At 47.1% G+C, this 25,000-nt stretch overlaps 3 protein-coding genes across 13 annotated transcripts in view; 2 read left to right on the forward strand and 1 right to left on the reverse strand.

Annotated features, from left to right (window-relative positions):
- Positions 1–6,529, reverse strand: part of samd4a (sterile alpha motif domain containing 4A) — a 48,148-nt gene extending 41,619 nt beyond the window's left edge. For 2 of the 6 annotated variants that reach the window (XM_030378139.1, XM_030378135.1), the window contains exons 1-2: positions 6,003–6,528; positions 4,088–4,830 (exon numbers count right to left, since the gene is read on the reverse strand). In XM_030378139.1, coding sequence (XP_030233999.1) covers positions 4,088–4,283 — 196 coding nt within the window. In that variant the 5' untranslated portion in view covers positions 4,284–4,830; positions 6,003–6,528. Of the gene's footprint in view, positions 1–4,087; positions 4,831–6,002 lie in introns of all 6 variants that reach the window. The other 4 variants (XM_030378136.1, XM_030378138.1, XM_030378141.1 and 1 more) reach the window with 4 other exon arrangements.
- Positions 6,530–7,671: 1,142 nt separating this feature from the next.
- ero1a (endoplasmic reticulum oxidoreductase 1 alpha) lies at positions 7,672–13,655 on the forward strand. Of its 2 annotated transcripts, XM_030376827.1 has the most exons (15): positions 7,672–7,905; positions 8,270–8,389; positions 8,898–8,981; positions 9,089–9,127; positions 9,415–9,491; positions 9,679–9,752; positions 9,872–9,992; positions 10,389–10,450; positions 10,550–10,576; positions 10,696–10,788; positions 11,643–11,889; positions 12,248–12,317; positions 12,663–12,749; positions 13,083–13,219; positions 13,512–13,655. In XM_030376827.1, exons 1-15 carry the CDS (start codon positions 7,804–7,806, stop codon positions 13,570–13,572), a joined length of 1,401 nt encoding a protein of 466 aa, XP_030232687.1. In that variant the 5' UTR covers positions 7,672–7,803; the 3' UTR covers positions 13,573–13,655. The 2 variants fall into 2 exon arrangements, with proteins under 2 accessions (XP_030232687.1, XP_030232688.1); XM_030376828.1 differs by lacking the exon at positions 10,550–10,576.
- Positions 13,656–13,988: 333 nt separating this feature from the next.
- pacsin3 (protein kinase C and casein kinase substrate in neurons 3) overlaps positions 13,989–25,000 on the forward strand; it is a 21,649-nt gene continuing 10,637 nt past the window's right edge. Inside the window, exons 1-5 of one of the 5 annotated variants that reach the window (XM_030376830.1) lie at positions 13,989–14,467; positions 16,154–16,246; positions 22,304–22,404; positions 23,293–23,449; positions 23,796–24,031. In XM_030376830.1, coding sequence (XP_030232690.1) covers positions 22,351–22,404; positions 23,293–23,449; positions 23,796–24,031 — 447 coding nt within the window. In that variant the 5' untranslated portion in view covers positions 13,989–14,467; positions 16,154–16,246; positions 22,304–22,350. Of the gene's footprint in view, positions 14,468–16,153; positions 16,247–18,922; positions 19,281–22,303; positions 22,405–23,292; positions 23,450–23,795; positions 24,032–25,000 lie in introns of those variants that run through there. The other 4 variants (XM_030376829.1, XM_030376832.1, XM_030376833.1 and 1 more) reach the window with 4 other exon arrangements.

Here is a 25,000-nt window from a genome sequence, read left to right on the forward strand (position 1 = left end):
AATAACAGCTGTGACAGTGTCTGACGGCTCTGCCGGGCATTGAGAACCTCTCGTTACCCGGTCCGGCTGGCCGCCTGAGGCTTCCCCCCAAGGCGAGGCAATGAGCCACTCAGAGGTCTGACTGTGCTAGGGTTGTCCCACAATTACACAACTTAACGACAAAGCTGAACCGAGTCCCGCTCGGAACAGAGGAAGTGAAGGCCAGTATCCACCACCACCACCACCACCACCACCACCCCCGGCCTCCCCCCAACCCACCAGCCCCTTCTCCAGGCCCGTCCTGTCGCCTTGGCAGCGTCTCCATCCCCATTCCTGAGGTTCAGTTTGAGTTCACGGAACACAGCGTCGACTTTCCAGAAATAACCCTGTATGCTCATGCGTGGGCGCATTCAAATAGTTTTGACACCCCGCCGAAGATGATGACTGCTGATTCCATCCCACCCACCCCCCCCCCCCCCCCCCCCCCCCCCCCCCCCCCCGCCATCCACTCTTCCTCCTTCTCGGTCGCCGGCTCTTTCACAACAGCAAAACGGAAAAGACTAAAGTTTGTGTTTTGAAAGAGGTGCAAGATGTTGAGCACTGTTTATTGGGGGTTTGTCGCCTGACCAACATTTCGTTACAATAGAGAGCAATAAAGTGACACGTGGTTGTGTTGACCCTGTCGGGGGAAACACATTCGTCCTCTCCAGTGCAAAGGAACATTCGGTGCTTCATAAATGCACTGTGAGGATTTTCCCCTCCAGCCAATCCCTGATCCTCCACCACACCTCTCTATGTACCAGTTCCCTACCAGATGGGAGGTCATGACCAATCGTATGGCTCTCTGAGAGTCTATTCCTCACAGGCCTACAATGTAAAGGCCCACCGTGGAAGATCCGGTTGATTATCAAGAATCCATTATTGTTGACAATGGAAATCATGCTTTCCACTTTCTCTTACGCTGTGATTTTGACTAGATCAGTTGCTAGACTTACTTAGGGCACTACGTTTGAAAGGTGCAGAATACGTTTGAAGGTTTGAAGGTTTCCCTCGCCCAGTCCTGAAGCCAAGCGATGCCAACCTCGGAACAAACAGTTTCAGTCACTCTTTCAGTCTAGACCTGGAACACAGGTGCCTGTGTGACACACACACACGCACACACACACACACACACACACACACACACACACACACACACACACACACACACACACACACACACACACACACACACACACACACACACACACACACACACACACACACATTGCCAGGTCAGCAGCATACAGCACTAATCAAATAGGTCAGTCGTCGAGAACACCAGGCCTACTGTCCTCTCTCATCTCCGCTGCCTTCAGTCCCACCGTATGTCACGTCTGTCTGTGTCTCTGTCTGTGTGCATGGAGATTATTTTGAAAAGGCATGTTTAGTGTATAGGAGAACCTACCACCTAGCTCACAAGGAACCAAATCCTCCGCACTTTGTGTCAGTTTAAACCCTATCCTGTATGGCTTTCCCCTGGGGGGAAGAAGTTGTGTTTTCCTATTCGTGGACCAAACGTCGCATTCCTTTCTAGCCAAGAACCAAAGATAATTGGACTCACAAGTCAGCAGAAAATTGCAACAGAATATGAAGGCGGTCTTTAGCGGAGATACTCTCCGTAGAATAGACTGTAGGGTACAACGCAGGGGCGGCGGGACTTGTAACGTCAGCTCAGGTATGAGATGACCAAAACTGGGTTGACCTTCCCCAATACCGAGGGTGAGACTCGGTATATCAAGAGAACCGACAAAGTCTTCACTCTCTCACAATCGACAAAAGTACAAATAAAGACATAGATTTTTACTGATACAAGGAGATAAGCAGGAACTCCCCCCCACCAAAGCGAAACACAAAGCACATGACTCTTGGGTTTCTGAGATAAAATACAGTTTGAGCATTGACTGTACTTATGTAGGTCAAAGGGCGCGGCTCTCGACACATCTTACTGGATTCCAAGCACAAGGCTGCCTCTTGAGTAGGTCATTTGAGATTCATTTATACACCGCTCTCCCCCACTTCCTTCCCTGGTTGAGAATGGAGCTATTATCCTTTCGATGTGTCGCAGTGGCTGCTGTGTGACACAACCCAGAGGGACGAAATCCCAAGATTGGCATCTTGAAACATGGCTTCATTATCTTGACCGTTTTGAACCCTCTTGACATTGGATGGCTTCCTCTGGCACTGGGACTCTCAACTCTACACACTGTATGTGTGGAGCCACACCACGGGTGGTTACGGGCCCAACACAAACCAGTGACTTTTCAGTTTAAACCATTTTAAAACACGTTTCTTTAACTCTTCGGTTTGAGATGTTTCTCCATGATGTTTGAGATGTGTGATGTAAATATACAACACCAGCCTATCAGCTCACTTTGCATGTTTGTAAAACACTCTAAGACACTCTAAACTGTCTTTTAGCAAAACCTCTGAAGTGTTCGGCCCACATTGTTTGCCTACGACATATGGAATGGATGTTGACAAACCTGAGCCAGGCATATGACCTAGCTAGAAGTGTTCCTTCTTTCATTAGCCACTTATCACAGGGGTTATTAGCTCTCAAAAAATATTAATCTGTAGCAATCTCTCCTTATAAGTATACCAATCACCTCATCTATGAACTCTGCACTTCTTAACTCACATGTCCAGTGAATGACATGACACAGCGTTACAAGAAACTGGACCAAAAACGTGTTTGAAAAAGTCAATGGACGATTACCAGTGGTGACACCCACCCCAGCCCCCCCCCCCCCCCCCCCCCCCCCCCCAGCCCCCACTCTGCCTCTGACAGCTCGCTCCAGCTTGGCTCCAGGAGGAGAGCCATGCAGAGGGCTTTGATGTCCCCGCCAGCTTTATACCCAACAGTAACCACATAATGCAGAGAGCAGCCTGCAGTCACTGCCCACTCTGCAAACCCTGGCGGGATCCCTCTGAGTGAGGGAGGGAGAGGGAGAGGGGGAGAGGGAGAGGGGGAGAGGGAGAGAGGGAGAGAGAGAGGGAGAGAGGGAGAGAGAGAGAGAGAGAGCGGGGAAGAGGGAGAGAGAGAGGGGGAGAGGGAGAGAGGGAGAGAGGGAGAGGGAGAGAGGGAGAGGGAGAGACTGGGATACACTACAGGGCTGGACAGCACTGTCACCCCACTAATGTCTAGTGACATCGCCTCTTTAAAGCGCCCTATGGCCCAACTCAATTGTGTGCAGATGTTCACCATGGGCGCGTGGTCGCACACACCCACACACACACACACACCGACCCACACACACACACAGACACACACCCATACCAACATCACCAGGAACAACAACTCTATTTTTCTATTTTTCACATGAGCCGCTTTGGTTGCCATGGCTCTTGTTTCCATGGGCACACTGCAGTCTGATAATAATAACAATGTTATTAATGGTAATAGCAACAATATAAAGAAAAGACTCCGGCGGGCCAGGCTTGGGGTGAACATATCCACACATGAGGAGATGTTTACGTTTACATCCACTTCATTAAGAAGACCACTCTGATCCAAAGTGACACTTGAGGCTGAGAATGTCCAATGTGCTTATTGGAATATGAAACGTTCGGTCAACTTATGCCTGTGTGTGTTTGTGTGTGTATGTGTGTGTGTGTGTGTGGTTGTGTGCGTCACCGTGTGTTTGTGGCTGTAGGTCTGTGCGTGCATGCGTGTGTGTGAGTGCGTGTCCGTGCAAGTAGGTCTGTGTGTATGTTTGGGTTTTGAGTGCGCTTGTCGGTGTGTTTGTGTTTGTGTGTGCGTGAAGTTTGTATGTGCCTGCACACGTGCGTGTGTGTGTGTGTGTGTGTGTGAGTGTGTGTGTGTGTATGTGTGTGTGTGTGTGTGTGCATGTGCGTGTGCGTGTGTGTGTGCGTGAGTGCTTGTGTGCGTGAATGCGTGTGTGTGTGCGTGTGTGTGCATGAGTGCATGTGTGTGTGTGTGCGTGTGCGTGTGCGTCTGTGTGTGTGTGTATGTGTGTGCCTGTAGGCATGCTGCCCTTCCACATGCGGGCGTGTATGCGTGCGAGCGTGCACCCGTGCGTCGGTGCTCATGCGGGCTCCTCCTCACCTGGGTCGTTGGCCGCCCCCTCCAGCTGGTGCAGCTCGGTGCACTCGGCCAGGGAGTGCTCCAGACAGAGCTGCAGGAAGCGTGCCTGCGTCCGGCCCACGCGCTTCAGCAGGGACAGCAGAGCCACCGTCTGCTCGCACTCGTTCCACCCCTTGAACCAGCTGGCCAGGACTCCCACCTGGTCGCGAAACATCATGGTCCGGGGACGAGGAGTGTAGGCTAGGCTAGGGGTTTGGTCCCGTGGGTGGGGGGGGGGGAGGGGGGGAGGAGGATAGAGAGGATGGGGGAGGCAGGGGGGGAGGGGGCTGGCGTCTAGGACGTGGATTGAAGTTCCTGTCGGGGGGAGCTTGGAGGTGGTCCGGTCAGCCTGTTATTAGCTCTTACTTGGGGAAAGGTGGCAGCGTGTGAGAGGTAGCGTGAAGCACGCGGCCGTCGTTGTGGCCGTCCATAGCGCCTGGGACAGCAGGAGAGCCCTCCCTCTGTCTGGTATAACCTAGGTTATAGGCGGTGTTTGTTGCGTGGGTAGGTGCTGTAGGTTTGTTCCTGTTGATGCTGGCGGTCGGTGGGGTTCCTCTGCGGTCACAACTGGAGTCGCCCAGTGCACTCCTGGCTGGGCAATCTGAGCTTTTGTCTGCTCGCTGGTCAAAGGATTGATTTGTGATAAGTCAGCTTTCTTCCAGCAAACGCTGTCACAATAGTTTCACTCTCATTGGCATTTTTTATTTAGGGAGTCCGCCTGAGGCCTGCAAAATAAGGATGGAAATAGCCGTTTTAAAAACAATGACCTACTTGGCTCTCTTTAGACACACACTCACACATACACACTCTGTGTGTGTCTCTGCGTGTGCGTCTCTCTCTCTCTCACTCTCTCTCTCTCTCTCTCTCTCTCTCTCTCTCTCTCTCTCTCTCTCTCTCTCTCTCTCTCTCTCTCTCTCTCTCTCACACAAACACACACACACACACACACACACACACACACACACACACACACACACACACACACACACACACACACACACACACACACACACACACACACCCTGTTGCTTCAGTTCAACAAACCCTACCGTAACGACAGCAGACTTCTACAACCGGTTCAAAGCAAACATCCATGCGAAGATCTTCGGCCAGTAAAAACTCGAAGTTGCATTCACAGGTTTCCTCCTCACTCGCCCATGCACAGACTTGTGGCATTCACCACCGAGACGGAAATAAATAATTCGGATACGTATCCACCCATTCCTATAAATACAATTGTCTGTAGTATTGCTACATCCCGCAATTTTCCAACGGAGCGACACCGGTTTCCTCCAACTCGTTCTGGTCGCTTTACGCACGGAAAGGATCGCGGTCTGCATGTCCAAGAAGCATCGTATATCATATATCACCGTTTTGATAACATGTTATCGGCGAACGGGGGGCCTGGTTCAACACACCGAGGGATCCGATCGAAACCTCCCCGTCATGAATGCTGCGGCCACAAGCCCACAGTCTAAAACTGTCGCTGTGCCTCATCAGCAGAGGCTCGGATAATAGACGATAATGAAATGTGCTTATGCGCTCATTCAGACGGAAACCCAGTGGAAAGACCCCGCGTATCGCGTCGCATCGGGGGGTCGCAAACCATTCGTAACTTTGTGATTCCGAGAATAGAGTAGGGTTGATAAAATGTCAAACTCTCAATCGCCCCTTCTCTCACATGGGCAGCCCAGAATAATGTTCAGGGCTGGCATACATAAACGCACCCGGAGCCATGATATTCAAAATAATACATATCGTATGATTATGTCCATTTGAATATGTAACGTTGGACACTTGACGATTTGAGCCAACGTTACTGACTAGTAGTTCAGAAACCCGGAGACAAGTTAGTTAATAGACATAATAAAAAACCCTCAGACCCAGTAGTACTTACTTATGGGAACATGAGCATCATGGGTCTCGATCACAGTTTCGGGGAGCGGTGCCCCCTTTACTCCGGTTTAGTGATATTTGCCATCTTGACTAACTTTCCCTCTCCCAGCAGTCGGGGTGCTCTCTGGCCGCCAGAGAAGAGCCGCGGCATAAATCCCAGGGTCCGAGCGTACGAAGGGTTGTGCCTCGCAGTGTCGAATGACCAATCAGAAGGTCGAGCGTGCGGTTGGCGGTGACTCCCGTGGTGTCTAGCCAATCAGCGATTTGTTGGTACCGGGGAGGGAGCGAGGTGCAGCCCCACCGTACGCTCGGAGCCTGGGATCGAGGGGCTGGCCATGGCTTTCCACATGCTAATAATTAACGCGGAGCATTACGTCAGGGGCTTGGCAGCACAAGGAAGCACAGAAATAGAGAATGGAGTTATAGGGCCACGGTGCAGGGGCCCCCGGCCTGCCAGGGACTGAGAGGACCGGGAGGCGGATCAGCAGAGGAAAGTTTCAGAAGAAAGAAAGAAAAAAAAGGTTTCCATAGCAAACATTTCAAAAATCATGAAAATGTGTGTGTGTGTGTGTGTGTGTGTGTGTGTGTGTGTGTGTGTGTGTGTGTGTGTGTGTGTGTGTGTGTGTGTGTGTGTGTGTGTGTGTGTGTGTGTGTGTGTGTGTGTGTGTGTGTGTGTGTGTGTGTGTGTGTGTGTGTGTGTGTGTGTGTGTGTGTTTGTGTGTGTTTGTGTGTGTGAGGCGGATCGGCAAGGAAGTTAAAAAAGAATAAAAGTAAAGGTTTCCATAGCAAACATTTCGTAAAAATCAAAACATGGCATTTCTAAACAAGGGATTACAGGATTTAACGGTTTGTAAAACCTCCCCACTGGTGATCAAGCAGAGAGATGGGAAGGTGGACGGTTCAAGTTGCTTTAAGAAGACATTAAAAAACAATATTTAAGACACACAGACTGTACATTTATGACGTGTCTACCTCCTTTCACTGAAGGTGGCGTTTCCCTCTTTGGAGGTTCACCTCAGTTCATTTATTTAGGCTGCTGGTGAATTCCGTCCGACAGAGGGCGCAATTGAGTCGGATCGGCGTTTCCAACTTTGTCTGCTGACTTGGGGAACAGTATTTAGGTCAATTTCTGAAAATCTCCCAAATCAGCATGACTCACGAGCAGGACGGTGGACAGCATTTCGCCACATTTTATTTTTTGATTTATAAAAGGACATGTTTGTACACATTTGATACAGACGGTCGTTATTATTAATTAATTCATTGTGACCAGAGTAAAGGCCAAACGAAAAATAAACCCAACATTTTGAGCACACCATATTAAATAGGCTGTGTTGTCAATGTCCATTCTGAAATCCTAATTGTATATTTCTAATTACAAATGTATTGTAAACATATCACCAATCCTCAGATCAACTTGAATTACTGGAGTTATTCTGATGGATTTGCTTCTCCCTTGTGGCTAATTAATGTTACTGCACTACACTGAATATTAAATCAACTTAAACGATATTAAACACGCCGACGATCTAACAACGGCTTTATAAAAACCTCTACCAGGTTTTTAATTCAGAAAGTAGATTTATTAAAAAATAAAAAATAAAATAAAAAAGTTTCCAAGTGTTGCGTGGTGGTTTGTCACGTAGCCTTGTCCCCCGTGTCATAAACAATGAGGAAATATCAGGAAGCACGCTGAGTAAGCGACACTTGCAAGTTGGAGCTCTTGGCTCACTGGTTTCTTGTCTTGAGTAAATTATCGGAGGGTTTTGTGCAGATACTGATTTGTCCGTCTCCAATGACAGATGATAATGTCTGTTGGACGGTTGACGGTCTTCGCTGCGCTCCTGGCGAGCATCATGCAGGTTGCCTTCTCGAGGGGGGCGGGTGACAGGTGTTTCTGTCAGGTAAGTGGGACACTTTATTCCTCTCGACCATCAGAGATAACGGTCCTCAATGCAACATTATTATTATGTAGGTATGAGGTATATGAGTTTGGTGTTTTTTTTAAAATAGCTATGATGACTTTGAGTATACAAGCGATATACAATATGTATAGTAATGCATAGTGCCTGTTGAAATGTTCTGAGTTGCATGTAACATGGTCAAGAAACAACTGTGAGACAAAACAGACGGAGAGAAATAAACATGAAACAGTGCTTGCTTTTAAGGTTAATCAGAACATTTGAATTGTGGGATGTTGATGGCTACTCAATAGATTGGTCTATGGATATTTGGTGAAAATACATTGGGTGGTATCATCTTGAACAGGTCACAGGTAATCTCGACGACTGCGCCTGTGATGTGGAGACCATCGATGCCTTCAACAATGATCAGCTCTTCCCTAAACTCCAAAAACTGCTTGAGTCTGACTACTTCAGGTTCTATAAGGTATGTCATTGAGGATACTCTTCCAGGAAGTAGCATACTGATAGACTGCTCTATCTAGCGCACATCCTGTTGGACACGCCCACCTGTGATGTCATATGAGACTGATTTTCAGTCAGGCTAATCAAACCACACCTCAGGGGACCTTTGATGATTTGTAATCCAAAAATGAACATTACTAATTTGGAAAAGTAATGCATTCGATTTTGGGAAAAAAACAACCGTGTACTTCCTGGAAAAGTAGTGGATAACATTAAATTATAGCTTTTTCCCCATTCTTTGTTCCTTTTTTCACTTTATTTGATAACTTTAAAGGGAGAGTGAACCCAAAACCTATTATTATTATTATTATTATTATTATTATGTTACGCATCTGTTACTAAAATCAGAGAGAGAGAAAGAGAGAAAACATGAGTAAAATCCTATGTTTTGGCCAATATATGAAAAGTTCAAATTGACAAATATTATTTCCGAAAAATTACTTCTTGAACAAAGCTTTGACCACCAACAGGTGAACCTGGATAAGCCGTGTCCTTTCTGGACAGACAACAACCAGTGTGGTATGAGCTCTTGTGCTGTGCAGCCCTGCTCCCCGGTGAGAGACCCTGTTATGCTGCCCACCTGCTATGCTAGCCCGCCATGCTACCGATCATTCACATTTTACATGTGAGCCGAGAACAATGAGCTTTTTTTAATCCACAGAATGAGGTGCCTGAGGGAATCAAGTCTTCGAACCATAAGGTAAGAGGGAGGTAGAACACCACTGGCATGATGAGAGTTGAACCCAATATCTTTTTTAATTTTCTCTAGTTCAAAGGTTCCCTGCAAAATGTTCGTTACAGTGATATTATGATACAAGCTCATTATTTACTGCTTGTGTCCATGTGGCCCTGACCCCACATATCTTAAGTAGAACGTCATTACTCTGTTATTCACGCATGCTTCAACACGTAGAAATTAAAAAAGTAATCCTTGGTTCTTATTCCTCATCGGTGGTGGCTATTGTCTTGCATGGGTCTGTTGTCTAGTATTCAGCAGACGCCAACACACAGGACGACGACTGTGAGAAACTGGAGCATCTTGGAGCTGTGGACGCCTCTCTCAGGTAAGTTCACAAATATAATAATATATATATAATTAAATAGTAGACTTCCAAAATAAAACAAGGGTCTTAGCGGGTTGCGTTCTTAACAGGGGGTCAGTGTTCATCCAATCATATTTAGGCCGATGTGAAAGTATAAACGACGATTTAAAGTCAGTCACCCCATGGACTTCCTGACTGTTGTCTGTAGTGAGAAGACGAGAGAGGCTCTGCAGAACTGGAACCTCCACGATGATGAGGCGGAGCGCTTCTGTGTGATCGACGGTCGGTGTTTACGCGTCCTGTCCAATCCCTCTGAAGCCAGAGTGTGACTGACTCACAGGCTGAGCCTTACGGTCGAGGACCTGCTGATGTTGATGTTGTTGTTGTCGTTGTTGTGTCAGACGTGGAGTCCCCGGACGCACAGTATGTGGATCTGCTGCTGAACCCGGAACGCTTTACGGGCTACAAGGGCCCTGCGGCCTGGCAAATCTGGAACAGCATCTACGAGGAGAACTGCTTCAAGTAAAGTAGAACGACACACAAACGAAGACAAGGAGCAGGAATTACACACAGAGTGAACCCGGTTGATTGACTTGAAAAAATGAGGGGGAAATCATTTGTCAACTGGAGGTTAGGGGCAGAACTTAAGATAGACGCTGGCGGACTTCAGATGTCAGAAGCACCACCAAAAGTCCAGCCTCGTTGTGATGGATGTGGGATCCGTCTATGTCTTCCAACATTAAACACTCATCGGTCAATCTTTTACTGGTGTTTTACTGTCCACCTCAACTGTTAACCCTGCGTGGATGTATACCATACCATGGTGGCCCTTTAGAGGGCGCTGCTAAAATTGGAAAAACAGGACCATAAACAATAACATCACAATGTTAAGTGTCACCTCTGCTTCCGTCGTCACAGACCCTTCACCGTGAGGCGCCCGGTGTATCCCCAAGTGTTCCGCAGCGGTCAAGGAAAGGATGGTGGGAGCTCCTCCTAGTTACTTAACAATACATTTGTGTGGCACACGGTTAACCCTGGATGTTCTTTATGTGTGATATCATTTTTGGTTTCGCTTTCAGCCCCGGCCTTCTACAGATGGTTGGACGGTGGGTTGATTCCGTTCAACATCCTCATGGTCATTGTTATGTGAGAGATGCTAACGCTAACGGTAATGTTTGTGATGTAGCAAGACAAACTTGTTTCTCTTGTTTCTCCTCTTGCCCAGGTCAATGTGTGGAGAAAAGAGCTTTCTACCGGCTTATATCTGGCCTTCACTCCAGCATCAACATACACCTGAGTGCCCGATACCTTATGGATGGTAAATAAACAATTATCATGGCAATTTCTTGAAGAGATATTGCGTCTAGGACAGATCAGACTTCTAAACGCAAAAAAGCGCACAATAGTTGTGGACAATTAACCTATTCCAATGTATTCATGCACTAGTCTCCTCTCTAGCAGTTATCCAAGAATACAGGTTCACCCTCCTCCCCACATTGCAATTGTCAATGATCAAATCAAATAATGTTGACCTAAAGGACAGAGTTTCCTGTGTTCTCATCAAGCAGAAGAATGCATTAGGGGATCACTGCTCCCTCGTGACCGGTGTTCCCCATAGGTCGAAGGTTAACGTTAGATAACACTAGGAACAGGTAGGGGGCTAGACAATACAAGGCATAGGAAACAAAGCTCACATGATGAAAAGGGAACAACATATGTATTTTTCCATCACAACATACAAACACACTTTTGAATCAAATTATTCCACATACTGTAAATATAGCTAATAGCACACACACACATACACCAACACACACACACAAAAAACACGGCCATTAGTAGTTTCTCTGAATATCTCTGAAGGTACTCAGTCTTCAGAGGGATGTCTTTTATAGCTTTTTCTTATTGTATAGTCTTTTATAGCAGACACAACTCAAGTCATGAGACTTCAACCTGTCATCATTCCGACACTCACACACTGCATATTTATATGACCTATTCTTCTCTCTGTGTTCTTCTTCTGTTTATGGTTTCAAGTCACAAAGGTAGTCAGAAAGCCCTTTAGGTGATTCAAACTAAATACAAACACAAAGTTAAGTGGTCAAGTCAACACAAAGTCAACACTCGGCCTCAGTCCCCTTTTGTCTCCCGATTCCCTCCTTTCACTCGTAGACAACTGGTTCCAGAAGAAGTGGTCCCACAATGTCTCAGAGTTCCAGCAGCGTTTCGACTCTGAGCTGACCGCGGGCGAGGGCCCCAAGCGGCTCCGTAACCTCTACTTCTTGTACCTGATTGAGCTGCGCGCCCTGGCCAAAGCCCTGCCCTTCTTCCAGCAGTCGTCCTTCCAGCTGTACACGGGCCAGCCGCGGAAGGATCAGGCCCACAAAGAGCTGCTGCTGGAGGTCCTCCGGCTGGCTGAGTGAGTCTGGACATACAGCGAGATGCACTGCCCTGTCACAACCGTCCATTGGGAATGCAATGGAGCAACAACAATGGAGAAGGTTGCTGGTTCAATCCCCGGCTCCTCCTTGTTGAGTGTCGAGGTGTCCCTGAGCAAGGCACCTCACCCTAACTGCTCCTGATGAGCTGGCTGTCGCCTTGCATGGCTGACACCGCCTTCTTAGTGTGAATGTGCGCATGAATGGGTGGATGCTTTGAGTGGCCACTGGTTAGAAAAGCCCTATATAGATGCAGTCCATTTAATTCAGATGGTGTTCAAATCAGTCCATTTAAAACCAATGAACTTGCCTCTCTCCCTCTCACACTTCTCCTCTCAGCACTTTCCCCCTGCACTTCAACGAGAACTCGCTGTTCGCTGGGGATGAGAAGGAGGCGGGGAAGCTCAAGGTTTGACGTTTTTTTTTGTCTGGCGTCTGTCATTCCAGCTGTGGAAGGATGAAGTCGAGTGCGAATGGCTAAACCAATCAAAATTCATGCCATTTACAAGACCAGAATTATTGTTCAGTGACAAGTTATCGAATATCTGATGAGGCTTATTTCTCACAGATAATCACAGTTCAAATATGGTAGAAGGAAAAAAGTAAAAGGCATGTTAGTATCTAATGAGTTAGATTAGCAGTACATTCATAGTTCAATTAATTCATTTTTTTCATAATGGAAAGGAAACATTCTAACAAGATTGTATGTAGGTCTTTCATTTCTGAATGCCTCTCTCTGACACTACGACCCCAGGAGGACATCAGGCTGTCGTTCAAGAACATTTCAAGAATCATGGACTGCGTGGGGTGTTTCAAATGTCGTCTCTGGGGAAAGCTGCAGGTCAGCCATTGGCTCTCTCAGTTATCCATATGAAGTAACACTGATGCTAATGCTAATAATGCTAATGAGAAAAGGCTACCTCAATGTATTACTGTGAAGAATACAATTTTGAAGTGGAATTTAATGTTAATGAAAAGTATGAAAGTCCAGCCTCGTTGTGATGGATGTAGGATCCGTCTTTGTCTTCCAACAATATACTGGATGTTGTATTCCTATGTATGTTCATCTATTTGAAATTAAAAAACTGTGATCCTCCCCAACACACACACGCACGCACGCACGCACGCACGCACGCACGCACGCACGCACACACACACACACACACACCCACAGACCCAGGGGTTAGGGACAGCCCTAAAGGTCCTGTTCTCAAGGCGACAGATTGACGATCTGACCAAACCTAACGTTCCACGGCCAGCCTTCCAGCTGAACCGCCAGGAGATAGTCTCCATCTTCAATGCCTTCGGAAGGTACGATACTTTGACCCCATTACAATATGGTTCTGATGACGTATACTGTCTGTGAAATTGCAAAGCCCTGATTTTTCCACTCTTTAGTATTAAGTTACCTAACTCTAAATTGAAAATAATTCATGAGGATTTTCTTTATCCAAAACAAATGACTTCCATTCCACATGTTTCTCTCTCTTATTTAACATGATCCATATCCTTTTATGTTTTTCCATTTAGGATCTACATTTTCTATCGTGGTTCTCAATATAGGCTACTCCACATAATTTGTTTTTATTTAAATCTTTTACAGAATTTCAACAAGTATCAAGGAGCTGAAGAACTTTAGATCGATGCTGGCGGACTTCAGATGACAGAAGCACCACCAAAAGTCCAGCCTCGTTGTGATGGATGTGGGATCCGGCTATGTCTTCCAACAATAAACATGTTTCTACTACTGGTGTTTTACTGTCCACCTCAACTGATAATCCTGCGTGGATGTTACCATACCACGGTGGCCCTTTAGAGGGCGCTGCTAAAACTTATACTGATGGTTCATTGGCAAAAAACATTGGATGCTCCGTGGGAAAGGGAAACCCATTTATATGGTCTCTGAGAGAAAGAGTGTGCGTTTGTTTTCGGGCGTGCGTGGGTGCGTGTGTGTGTCTCTGCGCGGGCGCCTGGTAAACTGGTGTCTTTGTATGTGTGTGTGTGTGTGTGTGTGTGTGTGTGTGTGTGTGTGTGTGTGTGTGTGTGCAGGCGTATGTGATGATCGCTTGCTCAGACAGTGAAGGGTTAAAGACCCGTAATAGGATGAATGGATATTGTGGCTAGCAGCATCTGATTACAGAGACCTCTCCTGAGCGACGCTAGGAAGCATCGAGAAGACTCCTTCCCTCTCAAAAGTGTTATACAGATCCACATTAAAGTCAACTATTGTTCAATAAGGCAACACATTACAAATCGACTATTCCTTGGGAGTCCAAGCCAGCAGCATACGGGTGAGGAGCATGCATGCACTGGTGGCGAGTCTCTGCAGGACGCATGGAGTCGCAGCGTAATGGCCTATGGGAGTGCAGCAAGCGAGCCTGTTGCTTCTGAGTAAACATTGACATTCAACGCGCTGCTGGCTTCGAGGCACACGGAACCTTTCGGAGAGTTTCACCCTGCCCGACGCACCCATGTGCCGCCGACCGCCCGCTGGGAGCTTCTAGGGAACAGGATCATCGGAGAAAGAGGATCGGAGCAAAGCAACATAAGTTGCAACAGGTAGGCGCTTGTTGGAGACTTAAGTAGCCTAGCCCGTATGTTATTTAGATGTTTAGATGTTTGATGTTGATAACGCCAACATGACGCACATCATTAGTAAGCGCAATTGCATCGCTGGGACTGGATGCGTGTAATGGAGACACGTACCTACTGCGTAATTTAAATTATCGCAAATCGCCCGCTTAGCGATCGGTTGGTTTAACATGACGTAAGCTCGTTCGGGAAAAGTTGGAGTTACATGGGAGGTGTTAAAATGTTGATGGAATCGTTTACGTTCACTCGTTTATTCGTGTTCGTTGAGTGGGTATCTGGTTCGACTCTTCGGGGTTCTCTCAGTGCAGCAGCCAGGGCGTCATGACGTCATGTCGCCTGGCTGATGGTGGGGGGCTCTGCTGCCTCTGTCTGGCCCTAAGGTTCCCTGAGGAGCAAGTGGATTATTTTCATAGAATGTCGAGGTCCATCAGCAGCTGTCAATTTCTCAGAGGTCTCCTATGAAAGACGCATCTATTTTCTCATTTAAAAAAGAAAAGAAAAGGGAATTGTTTTGGTCCTAGTGCTACATCTAATAGGTTTTGCAGTCGAGTTGTGTCACCTAGTTTACAGTACTCTCTACACACACCATGTAGGACCCTAACCGCATGAACAAGGTGTTCAGAATGTACAACACTACAATGACCTAAAATATGTGTTAATCTGAAGAAATTAATTCAACAGAAGTAGTCAAAAGTAGCACATCAGATAGACCTATCTTGTGGCGGTGTAGAGTTCTGATGAATTAAATTGTGTCGAGGGTATTATAGCATTTTGGCTTGCTCTGCTGAATGCTATGCAGGGGAACAATGCTGGATAGTGTCTCTTTATGTTTAATATTCTGTCCCATCTTCTACCAGAACATACTCCAGGTTTACTAGTAGTGACATGCCACACTTTTCGATTGCAAGTTCCTGTTGGAGGGAATGGTGCAGCCTGCGTTGACTGCTTCTTCAAAGGGCTGATGTCTGAGTTGTACAGGTCTATCCATCCCTGCATTATTCGCTCTATCCATCCCTGCATTATTCGCTCTCTGATCACCGGAGACACAGAGCTGCCGCGCAAATATGTTGATGACAAAAGCCTTTCTGTCCAGCCATACTGGCATGTTCCTAAAGCTAGAACTGGTAATTCTCATGAGACCAGACCTCAATATTTAATCCTATGCCTTACTTGGCAAGGGAAGAGCTCAATGAACTTGCAACTCGTGGTGTGTTGACGTCCTATTGACAGATACTTTGACCCCTTTTCTCCCGGCCATTCCAAGGTAATTTTAGAAGTGTGATGTAAGTCCCCCGGACCTCCTCTATGAGCTCCGGGGTCTCTCCGGCCTGCTCATTATGTTTACTACACGCTTATTATGTGTGGCATTTCAGTGGGAGCCCCAGAATGTCCCACCTCTAAGCCACTGCTCCATAACTGCAATAACTGCCACCAACTTACTATCTGCGGCCTCACTCACCTGGCAGCCTGCTGGACCAATACCATCGTCAGGTTCTGAGAGATCCTCACTGCATGTCTGTGGGCTTCAAGGCTTCCTAACCAGCTCCTCTGTTGTCTCTCTGGTGTGTTTCCTCTGTCTCTCTCTCTCTCTCTCTCTCTGTCTATTTTTTAAGGATTTTTCTTTCTCTCTCTCGCTGAATCTCTGCTCTTTAGCCTTGCTCTTGTCTATTGCTTCTCAGGCCTTCGGAGAAACAGCCCTTGCTTGCATTTGGACTGCTGTCCATCTCTGTTTTCATCTCTGAAAAGGTAAGGTTGTCTTTGCTTGGACCCTGGGATGGAGCACATCATGTATGTGGGTAGAAAATGGTCTTGTTTTGTAACATGAATGTGTGCAATTGTATTGTGTGTAGTGTTGTAGGAAGGTGAATGCATTGAGTTCTATACGTTCAACACTCAAAAGTCTGTTACCTAACTGGAAACGGTGGTTTACAAAGTATTTTAAATAAAGTAGATAATCCTACCTCTCTGACCAGGCCGTTCTAGTTTCACCTACATGAATCGAACATGCCTATTTCTGGTGTGTTTCCTGAGGCTGAAAACAGCGAACCCACTGGGATTACTGGGCATTCATTAATAGGTTTGCAGTGTATGTGAAGCTAGACTCTGACATACTGCACATAAGTGAGATTTCATAGTCCATATTTTCGCAGAACAGAAAATGTGTTTCATCCCTGCAAGCTTATCGGATTGGACCGGTTTAGAAAGCCTTTCAAGGTTGGCCAATATAGGCATTTTTAAATTCGCACTTGTGAATTCAAAAGTAGGTACTACACAATTGACTGGGTTTGTATGGAAAGGAACACGAGATCAGGATGTACTGTTTTGCATCTCCCCTCTATTTGTTATGTATTTCTTGAAGTGTGTGTTTTCTGGGTTGGTCCTGTCATCTGGGGCATGACTTCAGAGCCTCATCCATCATTATTTCTGTTTATATTTGTCCAACGGTACACACAGTTTTGCCTTTTCAAGCAGTTTCCAGGTCATGGTGAACATTTGGGAGATATCTGTTACTAAGGACAGATATCAATATCTGTATTCTCCCTTCCAGTCCTCAATGTTCTCGGATGTACCCATTTGTATTCAGGATAGCTTCCAAAACAAATTCCTGTCAGTGATTAGAACCTCCATATGTAGCCAATCAATGGAATGGGTTTGTTAGTGACAGGGTCCCCTTTTCGGGGACATTCCCTGTTTCTGGCAGCCTGTAGCCGGAAAAGCCCCCCGTCAAGAATATGATGTACGAAAAATCGATTAGAAAATGTTGTCAGGGTCGGCTTAGCTCAGGAGGTAGAGCAGTTGCCTTGTAAAGGTTGCTAGTTCGATCCCCAGCTCCTCCTAGCTGAGTGTTGATGTGTCCTTCAGCAAGACACTCAACCCTAACTGCTCCTGACGAGCTGGCTGTCGCCCTGCATGGTTGACTCCGCCGACGGTGTGTCAATGTGTGTATTAACCGATGTAAGTCGCTTTGGATAAAAGCGTCTGCTAAATGCCCTAATTGTAATTGTCATATTTTAGTAAGGTATAGTAACAGTTTTAAACGTTGTGATTCGTTGAATAGCAAATTTTGTAATCATTAGAATCTATGACAGTTTGAATGTTCGGGATTCTTTTACATTTACTCTACTAGTAAGTAATAATAGGGCTCTGCTGTACAGCTTGTTTTGTTTTCGTTGTAGACTGAATGTACAAACATCTCCCACCAACACTGGTGATCTACTGGAAGTCCCGGCCCATTCCCACAACACCTACAATCACCAACTCATGATTTTGCCCTGCTAATAATAGTGTCATGAGCCTAATGCGCTGGTGTAACATAACTCAGGCTAATACCCATATAAAACTCCCCCAGCCTGCTAGTAGCATAGTTTCAGGAATGAATGGAAGCAGGCTGCTGTAAAACCGTTGGTGTACATTAATCTGATTATTGACTGGGTTTCCAGTAGAGCCTTTGAGGCCTTAGACCTAGTCTACCCTTTCCCTCCAACCCTCCCTCCCTCCCTCCCTCCCTCCCTCCCTTCCAAGCCACCTCCCCCATCCCTCCTCCCCCCATCCCAGGCCCGCCTGCACTGACCCACTTCTGCCTAAATCCACCGTCCATTGAGTCTCCTTCCATCGCTGTGTGTCTCTGCCTTGCACACGCCTGCCTTCCTTACCTTCTGTCACATGCCCCAAACTCCTTGTAGTGTTGTGTTGATGGTCCAAAAACGACTGTCAACTATACAACTATGCCGGTTGTCACTTGCATTGTTATCTCTATCTCCTTCTGTAAACAACTATACACACACGGAAATATTACAGTTTCCAGCCTCCCACTGTGCATGGCTAGTCAATATTCGCTTTTTTCAACCGCCTTTCTCTTGAAGAATTATCCCAGCCTTTGCTTCACTCGACAATGGTGATGCTTTCCGTTTTTCTCTGACCGTTCATTTATTAATACATTTTTAAATCATCGTCCTTTTTGTACAATGGCCTGGCTACTGGTCCCAGGGAAGATGGATACTCTGTCACAGTTAAGTCCCAGGCCGCCCTGGAATTTAAGCCAAGAGTCAAAGAAGGCATGGGTCAGAATGCAGCCCTGATTACTTTTTCGTTGGGCTTGCCAGCGGATGGTTAATCACTCTAGAAAGGCCAACGTCTTAAGGAACGCATCGGTATTTCTTGATGGTCCTGTAGGCCAATGCCCTATAGTTCTCTCTAGATACAACTCTGACAATGTTATATTCCGACTTCTGGCTTTGTATTTTATGATCATTTTATGGTTCTATGCAACGTTGTATGAAGCATATTTTTTTGAGTAAGGGACGATTGTACTTCTTGATTCCTATTTCTTCCATGTCAAACGAAGTTTGCGTGTGGGGAAATGAACTCAAGAACGTGGTCACTTACCAATGCAAGATAAACATCCTTTGTGGACACACACCCATGGGAGGGATCTCTCAGCCTCTCCAGTGGCTGCTCCACACAGCCTCTCCGCTCTCTGAGAGGAGGGTTGTGTTCTCCTCCCTGACCAGGAACAGGCACTGGGTCGGCTTGGAGGCACTTCTTTAGGTGTTTATTGTTTTGGCACATCCTCCTTCTTGAAGTGGAAGAGTCCTGTTTTTCGGGGTGTCGTCTCGGGGGCCTCCGGGGGTGAAGTGCGGTGGTCTGCCGAGGGCTGTAGCTGGAGAGGGTTGGAGGAAGGAGGTTTGCAGACGCGTGGTTGATTATAGGGATGGGTGTGAGAGGGGAGCACAGAGGGGTGGTTCAAAGTAGGTCTGTCGCTCACGGCAAACAAAGCAAGGTAAGGTGAGGCAGGCGTGTGCGTGTCTGGGACTTTGTGTGCAAGCGGCATGTTTGGGAAAAAAATGATCTGCTAAACTTTCTACTCAACAAGTATTAATTGTATTTTTATCTGATCATGGTGTCGATATTCTCACGGAGCATAGTGTTTGTATTCTAACTTCTCCGTGTTCTTATCCTTGTCATACCAAGTACTCGTCTTACGTTATGTCTCCTGTGTGTTTTTATTATAGCAACACAGCCTTGTGTTGAGTTGGGTTGGACAGCTCAACATCAAGTTATGGCAACATTTCAAATGTGTTCATTCTAAACAAAACTTCAGAATGTTAACACATTTTGCTTCAGGTTAACTTTCATTCATTAACTCTTAGGAAAAAAAGTTTTTGAACCGTCCTGATAACCTTATCCATATGTGTTACCACAAATGTATTGTAGAAGTGGTTTGACGAACAGCGTTCTGTCTGGCCTGGGGCAGCAGCATCTAGTGTGTGTGCCAGAGCACTGACCTACTCCACTAATGAGTCTGTCCGTCTATAAACTTGCTGGACATCACAAAGCGTAATCTCTTAAATCAGGGCCACCCACAGACTGACGGGATTGAACACAGTTGATCAATAGCTGTAGATCTACTTTTGTTTGTATTTTCTTGGCTTTCATATTCACTTTGGTAGTAGGAGATTTGTGGTATGATTCACTGATGATACAATTTAGACACGCCTTGCATACTTAACATTGACATTCATACCTTTGGTTTGAATAGCTTCCTTAGTACCCAGGGAAACTGTATGTTCATGTGAGTTCATGTTCACAAGAGTGAAGCTATAGGAACAACATAGTCACGCATCCAGATCAAGTACCCTTATTTCACAACAACACACACTCTTCTTGGAATAGTAATTAGCATGTGCCGGCCAAGTCAGCTTCTCATACCCGCTCATGTTGTAGCATGTTGATGTCAGATGCCTCCTTTGCTAGAATATTTTCCACCCACTCACTCATTCACACTTCTGTGTTTGTATGGTTGAAACATGTATGTTCTAACAACACTGCAGTCCAAATGATTAAAAGGTAAAAAGAGTAGATAGATGTAGATTAGATTTGCTTGGGGGAGGGGGAGTAATGAGTACTGCAGATAAGAGCAAGATCTGTTGCTGCTGTGGGAGGTGCCATCACGTTGCGGTCATCATTGCATGTCACACCTTGCAGATTAATACTTGGCTTGAAGACTGCGTCTATTTTGCAGTGCAAAGCTATGACTGCTGTCTATTTTAACCTTTCTTTCCTAATTCCTATCTACTGTGTCATCATTTAGGATAATTTTTAATTGAATTCCGAGCGGTGTGGACTTACCTGTGGTGAAGTCCACCTGTGGTGAAACCACAGGAAGTGGTGAAACCACTTCCTGACATTTGTCTAAACGGCAAATCTTGATAGCTCAACAAAGGTATAACTAACTAATACCCCGATGAAATAACTGGTCAGTCAGTTGGTTTAACGTTCACTTCGTACTAGGACCAGAATGGACATGATAACGCTGCTGGCGAGCTTATGCTTGTTCTCTGTATATTAAACGGTTTGATGATGGGAGTCAGCATTGCTTACTCCCACAGAATAGCTTTTGAAAGGTCATCCAGACTGTACCATGTCATTTCTGTCCATGCTGTGTTCTTTATTTTACTGCCACACCCACTCCATATTGCAGACTGGAGATTATGGGTCTGGCATTCCACCCTGGGTATATCCGGAACCCGTTTTAACCAACTAGCCCTTCTGGAAATTTACTGTTTATAGTTTTTCCGGTTTCTCGATTGAGCGGTTACTTTTTCAGTTGGGCTATGATGTGGCCCAAAATGTGGTGTGTAGAACTTTGTTTTGAAGATATTTTACCGTGTGAAGCTTTTACCGGCACACGTGCTCGCGCGCGCGCGCGCGCACACACACACACACACACACACACACACACACACACACACACACACACACACACACACACACACACACACACACACACACACACACACACACACACACACACACACACACACACACACACACACACCAATCTTTGTGTGGCAACTAGCTTCCCTCTCAAGTTGTTGTGTCTGCCACAGGAAGTGTTTTGGCCTTGGCCCTGGGAGTCGTCCAATGAGACTGCGTCAGTGCGGATGTGGATGTATAGAGTATGGGGGGGCCGAGGTCATCGTGAACCCTGGGCAAGGTTCATCCGCTCTTGGGATGCGTCTACAGTGCTACTGGGTTCAGGATATCTCGCGCAGATTGCACTGGGTTCACGGGGTAGTCCACAAACAATCAGTGGTAGCGTGAAGTATGACTGGCCATCCGTTCTGCTGTTATCCAAGACACTCATGTGGCCGAGCTCAGAGAAAAGGGCTCTCCCTTGGCTGTAGTCATCCAAGTTCAGCTTTAATATCTGCAGTGCTCTCTGGAGAGAGAGAGAGAGAGAGAGAGAGAGAGAGAGAGAGAGAGAGAGAGAGAGAGAGAGAGAGAGAGAGAGAGAGAGAGAGAGAGAGAGAGAGAGAGAGAGAGAGAGAGAGAGAGAGAGAGAGAGAGAGAGAGAGAGAGAGAGAGAGAGAGAGAGAGAGAGAGAGAGAGAGAGACTCTCTCTGATGATCCAACACAAGTGGTTCTGTTGTGTGCTGGTGGGCGGTAGGGAGACAGGGGGGCAGCGTGTGGTAGAGGCTTCTCTCTGCCAGCACTCGGGCCAGTAAATAAACCCCTTAGCTGACGTGGAGCCCGCCTGAGCCAAGGGGCATGAGCGCCACGGTTAGCGTGCAGCACCCAGACCGCCGCCGTAGCAGGGGGAAGCTTTTCTGTCAGTAATGGCGAGGAACTAAAGAAACAGGGTTAATCATCTAAATCTAAATCCTATTGTGTCATGTCTGACGTGTTAAGTGTTAAGCATTAGTAGTAGAAAGGACTCTTGGAAGCTAGCATTTTTTTAATTATGTGTTTTTCTGCCCCATCCTCTCTCTCCTGTCTCTGTCTCTGTCTGTCTCTCCTCAGTCCCACGTCTAGCCGGCATCATTCCGTGCTGTAGGGCAGACCCCAACATGTCTTCCAATGGAGACCTCTGCGACCTGGGAAGCTCTGACAGCTTCTGGGAGGTGGGCTACACACACACACACACACACGCGCACACGCACACACACAGGCAAACACACACAGGCAAACACAAACGCGCACACACACACACACACACACACACACACAGGCAAACACAAACGCGCACACAGGCAAACACAAACGCGCACACAGGCAGCTGGGACTTTAAATGCCAACACACGCAGGCAAGGGTTTTATCGCCAACAGTGCTAACCACAGAGTCCGTGTAATAGCATCTTGTCGGCCACCTCATCAGCTCAGCAGGCCGGGCGCCTGACACGCGTCTGTATGTGTACCCAGCGAGGGGAGGACGAGTGCGTCCTGCTGACTGTAGTGTGGGCAGCGCTGTTGCTGACGCTAAGGTGGAGCCGTGCTGTTTTAAATAGAGACACGCGGGTGCGTAATGAGTCCCTGCTGACTTGCACCGTGGCCTGCCAGCCCTCTCTGCAGCTAATGCAGACGGCTTTATCCCAGCGGCTGGCTCCTCTCCTCAGAGCTGAGAGCTAAGGCTGATCTTTGCGGTCGGACAAAATGAACGTTCGGACGTATAGGAGTCATGATTGTGGTCGTTGTTTTATTTTATCGCTTGTTGTTACTGCGCATTGGGTTCAAGAAATGTAGTTTATAAACGGTTTGATTAATTCTAGTTATGTTGAATACTTTCTCGAAACCAAAAACCATACAGACAAAACGGTATACATTGACGTGTGTGTGTGTGTGTGTGAGAAAATCACTGTTCCCCAGATAAATGTAGTACGCATAAAAAAATTATTGGTCGTATAAAAATGATGATGGATTTGTATGTATTTATTAGTGTGTGTGTGTGCACAACATTCTTATCAACATCACTGTCGGACCCGTCTGTATTGTGTGTGTGCGTGCGCGTGCAGCCGGGGAACTACAAACGCACGGTGCGGCGCATCGACGACGGCCACCGGCTCTGCAGCGAGGTGGTCAACTGCTTCCAGGAGCGCGCCAAGATCGAGAGGAGCTACGCCCTGCAGCTCGGCGACTGGGCCCGCAAGTGGAGGGGCACGGTCGAGAAAGGTGAGGAGGAGATGGACCTGGGGACCAGGGGACGGAGGGATGGAGGGAGGGATGGAGGGAGGGAGGGAGGGGCACGGTGGAGAAAGGTGAGGAGGAGAAGACCAGGGGAGGGATGAGGGGCTGGATGGACGGTTGGATGGATGAAAGGCTATCTACAGCAAAGATACCAAGAATAAGATGCTATACGATGCTAAGTGCTAAGTGCCAGGACGCACAACAAACAATGACTGCTTAAAAGGGGTGTTTTTAGGAGTGTAAGGGAGAAGGGGCAGTGGGGGTGTAGGGGCATCGACACTGTTGACCCGTCCTAACGTAACCTGGGTTCGATACCCGCGCCTGTGCCCAGGCCCTCAGTACGGCACGCTGGAGAAGGCGTGGCACGCCTTCATGCAGGCGGCGGAGCGTCTGAGCGAGCTGCACCAGGAGATGCGCGGGCAGCTGGCCAGCGAGGACAGCGACAAGGTGCGCAGCTGGCAGAAGGACGCCTTTCACAAGCAGCTGATGGGCGGCTTCCGCGAGACCAAGGACGCCGACGACGGCTTCCGCAAGGCCCAGAAGCCCTGGGTCCGCCGGCTGAAAGAGGTGAGCCGGGTAGGGCCGTGGATGATCGGATCTGGAGAAACGCTAAATAACCGTTGTGTATCAAAGAGGGACGTACCCGCTACTAGAGATGATCCGATGCCATTTTCTTTCCTTCCCGATACCGATTCCAATTCCTGAACTTAACTATCGGCCGATACCGAGTTTATTCCCATACAGCATCCAGCATTGTAACTACTAAGCCCTAGTTCTTATTGAATAGTCGTTTCACTTACTGTTTTACATTTATAATCTATAATTATGATAATACATTTGTATGCTTGTAGTTAAGCGTCCACGCATCCCTGTTTCTCAGACCTGGTAGCTTTTTTATATATATATCTGAAAGTCAGGTCCTAAACTCAGGGTGTCTGGGGTGTGGTCTGAACCCCGCTAAGCCCTCGCTGCTGATGTGTGGTGTTTGAACCCCTCCCTCCAAAGTCTGAAATGATGTACATTCATTCAATTAAACCGTCGTCATGATATGAGTGACAGTTCGTTGGTCACCTGTTGCGCTGCACAGACAGGTAATTAGACTCCGCCCACTACCTCGGCTTGAAGGAACGGATTGGAATCGAAGGACTGAAATGACGAGAGGTTGCGATTACATCAGGAAACGTTTCGAATGCTAAATGCACACCTTGATGCACCCTCAATAACATAACATGTAAATGACGGGTTTCTGGTGTCCGTCAGTTATTATTCCGACTCTTATAGAGCATCCAACCCATGGATCAAACTGCAGGAGTGGCAACGTCTCTTGTGAACTCATAGGCGTTTACCGCGGCTGTTTCTAATTGGGTCAGATTCCATCACAGCAGACTTACGACACCAATGTCCCAGGAGAGGTGCGTCATGCTGCTGGAATACACAGCGCCTGGGCGAGAGAATGCCCCACACCAAGGTTCAGCCATGTCAGCCAGAGCAGCACCAGCCTGTGGGCTCCTGCCAGACCCTGAGCTGAAGATGACG

This window comes from Gadus morhua, chromosome 14 (assembly GCF_902167405.1).
Source record: "Gadus morhua chromosome 14, gadMor3.0, whole genome shotgun sequence".
In the NCBI taxonomy this organism is placed as follows: domain Eukaryota; kingdom Metazoa; phylum Chordata; class Actinopteri; order Gadiformes; family Gadidae; genus Gadus; species Gadus morhua.